Source organism: Gymnoscopelus microlampas (assembly GCF_963454915.1).
Source record: "Gymnoscopelus microlampas genome assembly, chromosome: 1".
Lineage (NCBI taxonomy): Eukaryota > Metazoa > Chordata > Actinopteri > Myctophiformes > Myctophidae > Gymnoscopelus > Gymnoscopelus microlampas.
The window spans coordinates 64,933,654-64,948,130 of record NC_139962.1 but is presented as its reverse complement, the minus strand read 5'-3'; the positions used below and the strand labels follow the sequence as shown (position 1 = coordinate 64,948,130).

General features: G+C 42.7%; 2 protein-coding genes across 2 annotated transcripts in view; both read left to right on the top strand.

Annotated features, from left to right (window-relative positions):
• LOC311051909 (GTPase IMAP family member 8-like) overlaps nucleotides 1-14,477 on the top strand; it is a 644,135-nt gene that overhangs the window by 21,829 nt on the left and 607,829 nt on the right. The gene's annotated exons all lie outside the window — the stretch shown is intronic.
• LOC311044492 (E3 ubiquitin-protein ligase TRIM35-like) lies at nucleotides 12,745-14,205 on the top strand (the record flags this gene model as incomplete). Its single annotated transcript, XM_084056128.1, has 1 exon — nucleotides 12,745-14,205. One exon carries the CDS (start codon nucleotides 12,745-12,747, stop codon nucleotides 14,203-14,205), a length of 1,461 nt encoding a protein of 486 aa, XP_083912254.1.

Sequence of the window (14,477 nt, the reverse complement as noted above, 5' to 3'; positions counted from 1 at the left end):
TAAATATTTGACATTTGGGTATCAAAAAGGTATTGAAAGTCCTTGAATTGTCATTAGAAATGTGTAGACACCCTCTACATGTCCTTATACTGGATGTTAGATTGTCTACTGTTGCAAATAAATTGAACATTGAGCTAATCATCTGAGGACCCGACAAAATTATTTGTCCAGAACCACTGTAGTAATTTGAAATTAAACTTTTATTATATTCGACAACACTGTCGTCACTCGTCAGTGTTGTATGTTTTTTCTATTGAGTATGACAGAGAGAACATGTTCATACAAAATAGAGATTGAAGTGTTAAATGAAGAAAACAAGTTTCACATCACACAACCCTACTCATGGGGTAGGTCTGACTCGGTTGTTTAGAAAATATGTGACTGACACGTTTTTTTTCCATTTCCTAAAAAGTAAATTTTTTGTGTCTCGTTTTAGCGGCTGTTCATCGCAATCACCTAACCAGGAATGCACCGGATAGCGAAATAGAAAAGTGCATCAGGAAATGGCTTGAAGGATCGGGTGATAGAAGTGGGGGGAGAAGAGAGAGAGAGCTGCTTCGGTTAAGCGCCAATTCAAGGTGAGTCTTGTCTAAAAGAGATGGTGTGTTCGGTTAATTACGGATCATGGGTCTCGTATGGCAATTAATAACTGAACACGAGATATCTTTTCCAAGTTCTTGTTCTAAACAATATGGATTTTCCCCCTTTTTAGCGGCGCTAGCCGCTCTATACCTAAAGGTATAGATATTAGCCCTCTATACCTGGCTTTTGCGTCAACGTTCTGATTGGTCAGGCTCGCCAAGGTTCTGATTGGTCAGGCTCGCCAAGGTTCTGATTGGTCAGGTCCGTCAACGTTCTGATTGGTCAGGCTCGCCAAGGTTCTGATTGGTCAGGTCCGTCAACGTTCTGATTGGTCAGGCTCACCAAGGTTCTGATTGGTCAGGTCCGTCAACGTTCTGATTGGTCAGGCTCGCCAAGGTTCTGATTGGTCGGGTCCGTCAACGTTCTGATTGGTCAGGTCCGTCAACGTTCTGATTGGTCACTATTCATGACATCATAGTGATGTCATGAATAGTAACATAGTGATGTCATGAATAGTGACCAATCAGAACGTTGACGGACCTGACCAATCAGAACGTTGACGGACCTGACCAATCAGAACCTTGGCGAGCCTGACCAATCAGAACGTTGACGCAAAAGCCAGGTATAGAGGGCTAATATCCGCTCTATACCTAAAGGTATAGAGCGCGAAGTTTGTATATCTGCTACAAAAAGCTACGAAGATAGAAGCTGATAGAGTGGGTACCTAAAGTTTATTTTTTAGGTACCCACTCTATCAGCTATGACAGATCAGTTTTTGCCACTTAACTTGGAATGCATTTGGTGATTCGCTTCCAATGGCACTATTTAGTGCCACTGGAAGCCTTTTAATATTGTTTCTCTAGTAGAAACACATATCTATGACAAAATATATCAAAGGCGCCGCTACCTTCACACAGGTGTGATTTTTTCTTACTGCATTATGTGTTTATTTACCACTGCACTGCGAATCAAGCCCCATGACCAAAGAAACATTCTGATTTCAGGGCTCCAGCATCAGGTGGAGGTGGGGGCAGAAGAGACCGAGACAGGGAGTTCTCAAACAGCTCCAATGCAGAGTGAGTCTTGTCTAGGAAGATGGTGTGTTTACATAGGTTACATAGGTATAGTTAGTTGGTCTTCAACCAGCCAAATCCTCAAATGTCTCCTCCCTCCACTGGTTCCTGATTATAGATTATGATTATTGCCCGCATTGAGTACCAAACACTAGTGTTGGCCTTCAAAGTAGCCAAAGGGATGGCACCTCCATACCTTCCAAACCTGATCGCACCCTACAACCCCACCCGGCTATTTAGTTCAGCTAATAGTGGCGCTGACTGCACCCTCACTTGAAACCCCAGGACCAAAATCCACTCGTCTTAGGCAATTCAACCTACTTCCGAGCTTCTGCCGAGGTCTGAAGACTCAACACTTCAGACTCCACCATAGCCCATAGCACCTGGTCATTGACCTTACATATTAGATTGCATTGTTTTGTTTTTTGTTTTTTTAAATTACAATTGCTATGCTTTTTGATGTATTGATGTATAGCCTTGCCTAATGTAAATCATTCTGGATTAAGAGTGTCAACCAAATGCCTAAATTGTAAATTAATGCTGGAATAGGGTCTGGCTATTAATCATCCATCCGTCCATCCTCGACTTCTTATCCGGAATCTGGTTGTGGGGGGGTGGCGGGGTGTAGAAATTCCCAGTGTTCCCTTTCCCAAGCAACATTATCCACTTCTTCTGGGGGGATCCCAAGGCGTTCCTGGTCCAGTGTGGAGATGAACTTCCTCCATCTGGTCTTTGGTCTGCCCCGGGGTCTCCTCCCAGTGGGAAGTGCATAGAGCACCTTCCTAGGGAGACGCTTGGGAGGCATCCGTACTAGATGCCCTGAACCACCTAAGCTGACCTTTCCAAGTGAAGGAGTAGCAGTACTCCAAGTCTTTTGGGTGACTGAACTTCTCACCCTATCTCGAAGGGAGATGCCCGCCACCCATCTGAGAAAACTCATTTCGGCTGCTTGTACCTGTGACCTTATGCTTTTGGTCATGACCCACACTTCAGCACAGAGCACATCATCCTTAGTTCCAAATTCTTGTTCTAAACAAAATGGATTTATTTTCCCTTACTGTTTTATTTACCGTTGCACTGAGAATTAAGACACATTACTAAAGAAACATTCTCATGATTGCTTTGATTTCAGGTCTCCAGCGTCAGGTGGAGGTGGGGGCAGAAGAGGCCGAGACAGGGGGTTCTCAAACAGCTCCAATGCAGAGTGAGTCTTGTCTAGAAAGATGGTGTGTTTACATTGATACAGTTCATTCTGGAATAGGGGTCTTGTCTGGCCATTAATAACTGAGCTTAAATTATCTTAAATTCCAAGTTCTTCTTCTAAACAATATGGATTTGTTTTTTCTTTTTTTTCCCTCCAGTTTTCCTTACTGCATTTTATTTTATTTATTTTTTTTTTTACCGTTGCACCGAGAATCAAGCCCCATAACTAAAGAAACATTCTGATGTTTGCTTTGATTTCAGGTCTCCAGCGTCAGGTGGAGGTGGGGGCAGAAGAGACCGAGACAGGGGGTTCTCAAACAGCTCCAATGCAGAGTGAGTCTTGTCTAGAAAGATGGGGTGTTTACGTACAGTCAGTCCGGAAAGTATTCAGAATGCTTCACTTTTCCTACATTTTCTATGTTACAGCCCTATTGAAAAAAAGTATTTTTGAATATGTTTCCACAAGTTTGGCTCACATATTTTTTGGTAGTTTTGACCATTCCTTTTTGCAGAACAGCTGCAATATATGCCAGCTTATGTTCAGCTAAACAAAGTAACGTTTTAATTCAAATATCAACTTTAACGATCGGACCAACATCTAGGCTAAACATGTCACGTTTGATCTCTTCGCAGAGCATCAGTAGAACTAGAAAAAGTGCTCCTCGGAGCACAGGTCTCCGCCAGGTCAGGTAGGTTATTGTGGCCTCCTGGTGGCGCTATAATAGGCCAATGTGAAAAGGGTGGCATTTCTTCTTAGGCCTTTCAATGGGACACTGCATTCATGATTTGAGGCATTTTGTTCCAAAAAATTGTTTTGCTAAATTAGACCTGCTGGTGGCGCTATAAAGGCCAATGTGAATGTGAAAAGGGGGGCATTTCTTCCTCGGCCTAATGGGAATCTGCATGCAAACTTTCACGGAAATTGCACACTGCATTCATGTTTTGAGGCATTTTCCACACAACATCCTGGGTTCTGAGGGATTTAACTCGGGGACTCACAGCTGGGATGTTGAGGTGGGAAACAATAACGTCTGGGAATTGGGTGTGTTGTCTTTCCAGAGGAAGGGAGGCAATGGACACAAAGGTATGGGAACCAGAACCCCTCAAAGATCAGAGTCCATCTGGACTGGAACAGAGGAGAGCTGACCTTCTCGGATCCTGATTCTAACACTCATATACTCACCTTTGCGCACACTTTCACTAGGAGACTATTTCCATTCATTTCTACTTATGGTCATCTCCCTCTGAAGGTGTTACCTGGGAAGGTCTGTGTCACACTAGAACACAACAGTTAGATGTGAAGACAACAACAATGACAAATATAGCTGCAAGCAGCAATGAGCGGTTTCGAGAAAACTGGCAGAGTGGCAGACTGGCAGAGTGGCAGACTGGCAGACTGACAGAGTGGCAGACTGACAGACTGTGACAGAGTGGCAGACTGGCAGACTGGCAGACTGGCAGACTTTGACAGACTGTGGCAGACTGGCAGACAGACAGACAGACAGACAGACAGACAGACAGACAGACAGACAGACAGACAGACAGACAGACAGACAGACAGACAGACAGACAGACAGTGACAGAGTGGCAGACTGGCAGACTGTGACAGACTGGCAGACTGGCAGACTGTGACAGAGTGGCAGACTGGCAGACTGTGACAGAGTGGCAGACTGGCAGACAGACAGACTGTGACAGAGTGGCAGACTGGCAGACTGGCAGACAGACAGACAGACAGTGACAGAGTGGCAGACTGGCAGACTGGCAGACTGTGACAGAGTGGCAGACTGGCAGACTGGCAGACAGACAGACTGTGGCAGACTGGCAGACAGACAGACAGTGACAGAGTGGCAGACTGGCAGACTGTGACAGAGTGGCAGACTGGCAGACTGTGACAGAGTGGCAGACTGGCAGACTGACAGACTGTGACAGAGTGGCAGACTGGCAGACTGGCAGACTGGCAGACTTTGACAGACTGTGGCAGACTGGCAGACAGACAGACAGACAGACAGACAGACAGACAGACAGACAGACAGACAGACAGACAGACAGACAGACAGACAGTGACAGAGTGGCAGACTGGCAGACTGTGACAGACTGGCAGACTGGCAGACTGTGACAGAGTGGCAGACTGGCAGACTGTGACAGAGTGGCAGACTGGCAGACAGACAGACTGTGACAGAGTGGCAGACTGGCAGACTGGCAGACAGACAGACAGACAGTGACAGAGTGGCAGACTGGCAGACTGGCAGACTGTGACAGAGTGGCAGACTGGCAGACTGGCAGACAGACAGACTGTGGCAGACTGGCAGACAGACAGACAGTGACAGAGTGGCAGACTGGCAGACTGTGACAGAGTGGCAGACTGGCAGACTGTGACAGAGTGGCAGACTGGCAGACTGGCAGACTGTGACAGAGTGGCAGACTGGCAGACTGGCAGACTGTGACAGAGTGGCAGACAGAGAGACAGACAGACAGACAGACAGACAGACAGACAGACAGACAGACAGACAGACAGACAGACAGACAGACAGACAGACAGTGACAGAGTGGCAGACTGGCAGACTGGCAGACTGTGACAGAGTGGCAGACTGGCAGACTGGCAGACAGACAGACTGTGGCAGACTGGCAGACTGGCAGACAGACAGACAGACAGACAGACAGACAGACAGACAGACAGACAGTGACAGAGTGGCAGACTGGCAGACAGACAGACTGTGACAGAGTGGCAGACTGGCAGACTGGCAGACTGGCAGACAGACAGACAGACAGTGACAGAGTGGCAGACTGGCAGACTGGCAGACAGACAGACAGTGACAGAGTGGCAGACTGGCAGACAGACAGACTGTGACAGAGTGACAGAGTGGCAGACTGGCAGACAGACAGACAGACAGTGACAGAGTGGCAGACTGGCAGACAGACAGACAGTGACAGAGTGGCAGACTGGCAGACAGACAGACAGTGACAGAGTGGCAGACTGGCAGACAGACAGACAGACAGTGACAGAGTGGCAGACTGGCAGACAGTGACAGAGTGGCAGATTGGCAGACAGACAGTGACAGAGTGAGAGAGAGGCAGACAGACAGACAGACAGACAGACAGACAGACAGACAGACAGACAGACAGACAGACAGGCTACCAGGAGTATGTTTGTAACAAAGTAAGAATTCCAAATAATGATCACCTCAATGCATTGTTGGGGACAGGGATGATCAAACCAGCGACCTATGGATTCACAGGCTGCCTCTCTTCTTATTGAACTAGAAATATAGCCTCCCTGATGGTGTCTGTTGATATCTATAGGTTTTTCAGTCCGTTATGAACCAAGCCTCTGTTTTGCTAACTACTCTAGATTACTGGTTGACAAATATTTAGCAATAAAGTTTTGTTTTGTGTTCTTGGAATGGAAAGTAGTGAAAATAGTTGATCTACAAGCTGACAATGTGTTGCTATCTGAAAAGTTGTGAGATTGTAGATTGGCTATTTTCACAAGAAAGTATGTTGTACATAAAAAAACAACTAATCTCAAAAAAGCCTTTCATGTTATTGTTTAAAAGTTGCACATGTCTGAATTAACAGGGTCATGTTTTGTACAATGCAATTTAAATGTAAACTGTAATCAGTGGGATTTGAACCAGGGACCTTCGGCACATGAGGCTCACACTCTACTGGTGGAGCTATTGAATCCACAGGATCAGAAAGTGAGAAAGGAGAATCTAACAAAACAAAACAAAAGGGCGAATGAAGTACGTCATGCATTAAAAATAACTACTTTCAAGTATACATTTCTCGTTATTTTTAACAATTGCGCATGCATTTATTGATACAGTCATGTTGTGTGCAATGCAATTATAAGTCTACATGAGGTGGGATTCGAACCGGCGACCCTGTGGTTTCAAGGCAGATGATTAAGCGATCAAAGCTATTGAACCAACACACCTGAACCTGTGAAAAAGGGCCTCAAACATTTATTTGACACAGTTTCACGCAAATTGCTCAGAAATCCTTGGTTTAAATGTTTTTCAAACTGCTCAATACATTTCGGAATGGAAACTAGTGAAAATAGTCGATCTACAAGCTCACAACGCGTTGCTATCTAAAAAGGTGTGAGATTGTAGATCAGCTATTTTCACAAGAAAGTATGTCATACATAAAAAACAACTACTCTCAAAAGCAATTCATGGTATTGTTTAAAAATTGCACATGTCTGAATTAACAGGGTCATGTTTTGTATAATGCAATTTAAATGTAAACTGTGACGAGTGGGGTTTGAACCGTGGACCTTTGGCACATGAGACTAACACTGTATTGATCAAGCTATTCAATCCACAGCCTTGGTCAGTGAGAAGGGAGAATCCAACAAAACAAAACAAAACAAAAGAGGGAATGAAGTATATCATACATTGAAAACAACTACTCTCAATAAGCGTTTCATTTAACAATTGCATGTTTATTCATTGATACAGTCATGTTGTGTGCAATGCAATTGAGTTGAGGTCTGCATGAGGTGAGATTTGAACCGGCGACCCTGTGGGATCAAGGCAGATGATTAAGCCATTGGGCCAACAGACCCGAACTGATGAAAAGGGAGTTCACACACATGACACACTTTCATGCAAATTGCTCAGAAATGCTGGATTTAAATGTTTTTCAAACTGCTCAAAATTGCAGACAATCTAAGGGCGGAGCTTACTGGTCAAAGTGATAGATATGTTCCTCATTGATACAGTCATGTTGTGTGCAATGCAATTATAATGAGGTCTACCTGAGGTGGGATTCGAACCAGCAACCCTGTGATTTCAAGGCAGATGATTAAGCTATCAAGCTATTGAACCTACACACCTGAACTAGTGAAAAGGGAGTTCAAACACATGACACACTTTCACGCAAATTGCTCAGAAATCCTGGATTTAAATGTTTTTCAAACTGCTCAAAATTGCAGACAATCTAAGGGCAGAGCTTACTGGTCAAAGTGATACATGTGTTCCTCATGAGTCAAGGCACATGTGTAAGCAGGTTTAACGGCTGTCGGCCAAACAAGGCATGACTTTTGCCTGTTTAAAGTTTGCATTTTCAAAAAATTGCTATAGCGCCCCCCTTTGACCAATTGGAGTAAGATTGGTTTCAGTGATACTTGGAATGACCTTCTACAATATTGCAAAGTGTCAAACAAATGCGAGTCTGCATGTATGTTTTAGGGGCAGATGAATAATTGTCATAAAACTGCAATTTTCATTGGCTTATAAAAGCTTAACGTTTTCACTTATGGAAAATCCGCTTGCTCACGTCTGTCGGCATTGGTCCAAAGTTCATGTGTATACAGTTTCGTACAGATTGCTCAATCTGTACGAAGGAAGAGTCTTTTTTACTGCTTTTCATAGAATTCGAAATGGTGGGAGATCTAAAGGTCAGAGGTCAAAAGTCAGAGTGTGAAAGTTGTTAGGCATGAGGAGACGCATGTGTGCATCGAAGTTTCATGGCTGTGGGTCAAACAGGGCATGAGTTGTACCTGTTCAAAGTTGGCATATTTCAATTGAGTGCTACAGCGCCACCCTTTGGCCAATGTTTGTGAGTTTCGGGTTTTCGCCGTTTGGCATAGCCCTCTACCATATTGCCGAATTTCATAAAAAGTGACCACGCGGTTAGGCCAGAACTGGCAAAACCGGCGGAAGAATAATGAACTCTTACAGATGTAATAAGGCTTCGAGCCTATTGGCCTCGAAACCTTAACAATTAGCATATGTTAGATACACAACATATCACAAAATATAACAATGTCCTAATACTTTGTTTTAGTTGTTTTTTTCTATTTTTTGGGGATCTTTGATGTGCATTTTTTCTCACATCAGTCTGTGAATCAAGGAAATAACCAAACCTATCCTTTGTAGTTGTGTCAATCTGTGGATATAAACACGTATTGATGAGCTAATTTCTTATTATGAGGAATGTGACGTGCCAAATTCACTGATACAAGAAGTTAATACTTTGTGAGTACTTTATTTCACTAGAAATGCTATATGAGGTGACACTACAAACACTATGGGGATTGAATACTTTATCAATTAAGTGATGTTTTGAATCTTGTCATGCAAACATGTTCATACAACCTACATTGGTTTATGGTGACTTGCTCTGAAATGTTCCTGCTTTGTGTGAATGCAGAATGTCAATAAAGTTTCTTCTCAATGAATTGCTCCATCCATTACCTGATTACCATACATACATAGCATCATAAAAGCAGCGACCATCTTCCTATCTGGGTACAGGCATGCTCAAAATAACTCCACCCTTTGCACAAATATTACTCAGTACAAATATTACTCAGTATTCTGGCTATAACACTAACTATACCGTACATATACATAATTACAACACTCAAAGGAAAGACACATTGTTGAAATTTTGTTTTCTGTTTTTGTTACTGTTTTTGTCATTGGATTTGAACGAATGATCATACATTATTCTGCGTGTCAACTAAAAGGGCTTTTACGAATAGATAATGTTATTGTTCAAATAACAGCCTCTCCCCAATATCAATCCTCATATTTAAAAATGTGCTGTTGGACTTAACAAGTAGTAACAAGGGCTTTTATTCTGTATGAGTCCTTGTGTATATTTTTAGAGAGACCTTTTATCCTGTATGAGTCCTCCTGTGTATTTTTAGATTTTTAGATCACAACTTCGACAAAAGGCTTTGCCACAAACTGTACAACACCACACCCCATTGGGGCACTGCTGTATTTGAATTGCGCTGCCAACGTTTCGATCTATTCAGATCTCCATCAGGACATACATAATTACAACACTCACAGGAAAGAGACATTGTTGCAATTTTGTTTTCTTCCAGAGTAGCTATTTGCATTGGAATGCAGCCATTGCTATGCAAGTGTGAGTGTCTGATTGCATGTGATCAGATAAGGGCTTGCAGAACAGAGGCTTAGGTCTTAACGATTGTTCTTAATGCTGTCGGCCCTTTTCTCTGCCCTGTTTTCATACTATTCAGCAAGTGAATGTGTGAAGCATCATCTTCTATTATGATCAGCGTCGTTCAACTACAGGCTATTCAGTGTTTAGAACACAAAAGCTGGAACAGAATCTAAGGGTTCAACAGTTTCTGGCCATATCACCCACGTGAACACAATGAAGATTAAAAAGCAAATATAAAATGAAGTGCTGCCAACGTTTCGATCTATTCTGATGGAGATCTATTCAGATCTCCATCAGGACATACATAATTACAACACTCACAGGAAAGAGACATTGTTGTAATTTTGTTTTCTTCCAGAGTAGCTATTTGCATTGGAATGCAGCCATTGCTATGCAAGTGTGAGTGTCTGATTGCATGTGATCAGATAAGGGCTTGCAGAACAGAGGCTTAGGTCTTAACGATTGTTCTTAATGCTGTCGGCCCTTTTCTCTGCCCTGTTTTCATACTATTCAGCAAGTGAATGTGTGAAGCATCATCTTCTATTATGATCAGCGTCGTTCAACTACAGGCTATTCAGTGTTTAGAACACAAAAGCTGGAACAGAATCTAAGGGTTCAACAGTTTCTGGCCATATCACCCACGTGAACACAATGAAGATTAAAAAGCAAATATAAAATGAAGTGCTGCCAACGTTTCGATCTATTCTGATGGAGATCTATTCAGATCTCCATCAGGACATACATAATTACAACACTCACAGGAAAGAGACATTGTTGTAATTTTGTTTTCTTCCAGAGTAGCTATTTGCATTGGAATGCAGCCATTGCTATGCAAGTGTGAGTGTCTGATTGCATGTGATCAGATAAGGGCTTGCAGAACAGAGGCTTAGGTCTTAACGATTGTTCTTAATGCTGTCGGCCCTTTTCTCTGCCCTGTTTTCATACTATTCAGCAAGTGAATGTGTGAAGCATCATCTTCTATTATGATCAGCGTCGTTCAACTACAGGCTATTCAGTGTTTAGAACACAAAAGCTGGAACAGAATCTAAGGGTTCAACAGTTTCTGGCCATATCACCCACGTGAACACAATGAAGATTAAAAAGCAAATATAAAATGAAGTGCTGCCAACGTTTCGATCTATTCTGATGGAGATCTATTCAGATCTCCATCAGGACATACATAATTACAACACTCACAGGAAAGAGACATTGTTGTAATTTTGTTTTCTTCCAGAGTAGCTATTTGCATTGGAATGCAGCCATTGCTATGCAAGTGTGAGTGTCTGATTGCATGTGATCAGATAAGGGCTTGCAGAACAGAGGCTTAGGTCTTAACGATTGTTCTTAATGCTGTCGGCCCTTTTCTCTGCCCTGTTTTCATACTATTCAGCAAGTGAATGTGTGAAGCATCATCTTCTATTATGATCAGCGTCGTTCAACTACAGGCTATTCAGTGTTTAGAACACAAAAGCTGGAACAGAATCTAAGGGTTCAACAGTTTCTGGCCATATCACCCACGTGAACACAATGAAGATTAAAAAGCAAATATAAAATGAAGTGCTGCATGTATATAGTGCCATTATCCAAGGTGCTTTACAATAATTGTGAAAGTTTGTGCTACCAGCTGTGCAACTAAAGGGTTTTCCCCTGTATGGATCCCTGTGTGTTTTCTCACTGTAGTCATTCCACTAAAACCTTTGCTACAAACGGTCACAAAGGGACTTTGTCCTATTTCAATCCCTGAGAGTGACTTACAATTTCCACTACCAATTTGACACAATCTGTGCAACTAAGGGGTTTTCCGGGATATTAATTATCACTTGTCTTATGGATGTAGTTTTTTTCCCCCACTTCTTTCTTTTGACTTATTCCTGTATATTGTTCACAGTTGTTATGGTGTAATTTGATCAACACCTCCTAATAAACATGATACTTTAATGTACAGTTTAAAGTTTTTTTGCAAGTACGACTAGATTCATTGGTGCGGTCTGGCCTTAGTGAGTGAAACTTTTCAGCTAAGCCAGCTACTGTTTTTCTCAATTGTGCTGTCACAGGGAGACATTCACTTGTACAATGTGCCATGTGATATTCAGTTTGGGTCAGTAGTTTTGTTTTTCTAAAGGCACTATGGTGGACATTTTAGATTAATATAAATGTATATGTATTGTTATCTTTGAGGGAATGGGGTAAATTATATGAGGTAAACATGGCTGTAACATATGTTTGGTAGCACTAATGGCAGAGTAATATGATGTTGTGTGCACTAAATGCAACCAGCTAGAACAAACTTGAACCAGTGACTTTAAGTGGAAATACAATGTTGTCTTCCCTTTTCCACCTGTTTTGAATGATGTACTTGATTCAACTCTCAAGTGGATTATTTGGACTTGCAGGGTGTGAAGGGTTAAGTGAGGGCTGTTCACCAACGGTTGGCCAGTTTCTGTCTATTGTTGGTCTGTCCCACCCCCCACTCTGATTGGGCCATCACACACATCCTCTGTGAGTATATAAGAGGCCTCTGTTTTATTTTGGTGTCACTTTCATCTGCATTGTTGTTGAGAGCTGAACTTCTCTCTTCTGGACTTGGTGAAGTAATCAGGTATGTAGTTTGTTTTCAGAATTCTTGTGTGTTTTGATTTGACTAGCAATTATTTGAAAGGTGATGGAGGGTGCAGTCAACCAACAAGTGTTTAATTATACAAATATGATAGTGGTCGGTTGGAAATACCATGAAACATAATTTCCAGGTAAATTGACGTTCATGTTCATGTTTTTTTTAAAGTTTGTATGGCTTTACACTATATGCAAACTATATTTCAAACATTTCGAACATGTGTAGATGTTTCTATTTTGTTGCTGTTGCCTACTAGCACTAGCACCACTGCTACTCATAATGCCTAACACTGTTGTTTCCTCTGCTAGATCTCTTGCTTTAAAGTTTCAACACTGGTGACTCACAACCATGTCAGCCTCGGGGAACATTCCAGAGGAGGGAGTGATGCTAGCAGACAAGATGGCTTCCTGTTTGTCTCGACAAGAAGAGGAGCTCACCTGTCCTGTGTGCCGTGATATCTTTAAACAGCCTGTTATCCTGTCGTGTAGCCACAGCTTCTGCAAAGCATGTCTGCAGCAATGGTGGACAGGAAAACCAACATGGAACAAGGGATGCCCTGTTTGCAAAACAAACTACTCCCAGGATGAACCTCCTATCAACTTGGCGTTGAAGAACCTGTGCAGGAACTTCTTAGAGGAGAGAAGTCACAGATCTTTGTCAGCTAAGGCTGAGGTTCTCTGCACTTTGCATGGGGAGAAACTCAGGCTGTTCTGTCTGGACGATGAACAGTTGACATGTCTTGTGTGTCGTGATTCTGAAAAACACACTGGACACAAGTTCAGACCCATCTACGAATCTGCAAAATGTCGCAAAGAGTACCTCCAGAAATCACTGAAGCCTTTACATGAGAAACTGGAGGACTTGCATTGCTTGAGAGCAAACTATATCGAAGCAGCAGAATGCATTAAGGTTCAGGCCTTGCACACAGAGACACAGATTAAGAAACAGTTTGAGAACATTCGCCAGTTCCTCTCTCAGGAAGAGGAGGACAGGATCTCTGCCCTGAGGGAGGAGGAGAGGCAGAAGAGTCAGATGACGATAGATAAGATTGAGAGGCTGAGCAGAGAGATGGTGACTCTTGCCAAAACCATCAGATATGTCGAGGATGATGACATCTCATTCCTGCAGAACTATAAGACCACAGTGGAAAGATTCCAGCGCACACTACAGGATGCACAGCCAGTCTCGGGAGCACCGATAGACGTGGCCAAACACCTTGGCAACCTGACCTTCAGAGTCTGGGACAAGATGAAGGACATTGTCGCCTACACTCCTGTGATCCTGGACCCCAACACCTCCAATACAGATCTCAACTTGTCTCATGATCTGACCAGTGTGTTATCTGATGAAGATGTACGTATAGAGCTTCATGCTAACTCAGAGAGGTTGGATTATCCACACAACATCCTGGGTTCTGAGGGATTTAACTCGGGGACTCACAGCTGGGATGTTGAGGTGGGAAACAATAACTTCTGGGAATTGGGTGTGTTGTCTTTCCAGAGGAAGGGAGGCAATGGACACAAAGGTATGATGTGGTGTTTAGGCTTTGTGAATGGTAGATACACAGCAAGCTCCTCAACAGGGTCAGGGATTGATATCGCAGTAAACCAGAACCCCTCAAAGATCAGAGTCCATCTGGACTGGAACAGAGGAGAGCTGACCTTCTCGGATCCTGATTCTAACACTCATATACTCACCTTTGCGCACACTTTCACTAGGAGACTATTTCCATTCATTTCTACTTATGGTCATCTCCCTCTGAAGGTGTTACCTGGGAAGGTCTGTGTCACACTAGAACACCACAGTTAGATGTGAAGACAACAACAATGACAACAATTAGCATATGTTAGATACACAACATATCACCAAATATAACAATGTCCTAATACTTTGTTTTAGTTGTTTTTTTTCTGTTTTTTTTTGGGATCTTTGATGTGCCTTTTTTTCTCACATCAGTCTGTGAATCAAGGAAATAACCAAACCTATCCTTTGTAGTTGTGTCAATCTGTGGATATAAACACGTATTGATGAGCTAATTTCTTATTATGAGGAATGTGACGTGCCAAATTCACTGATACAAG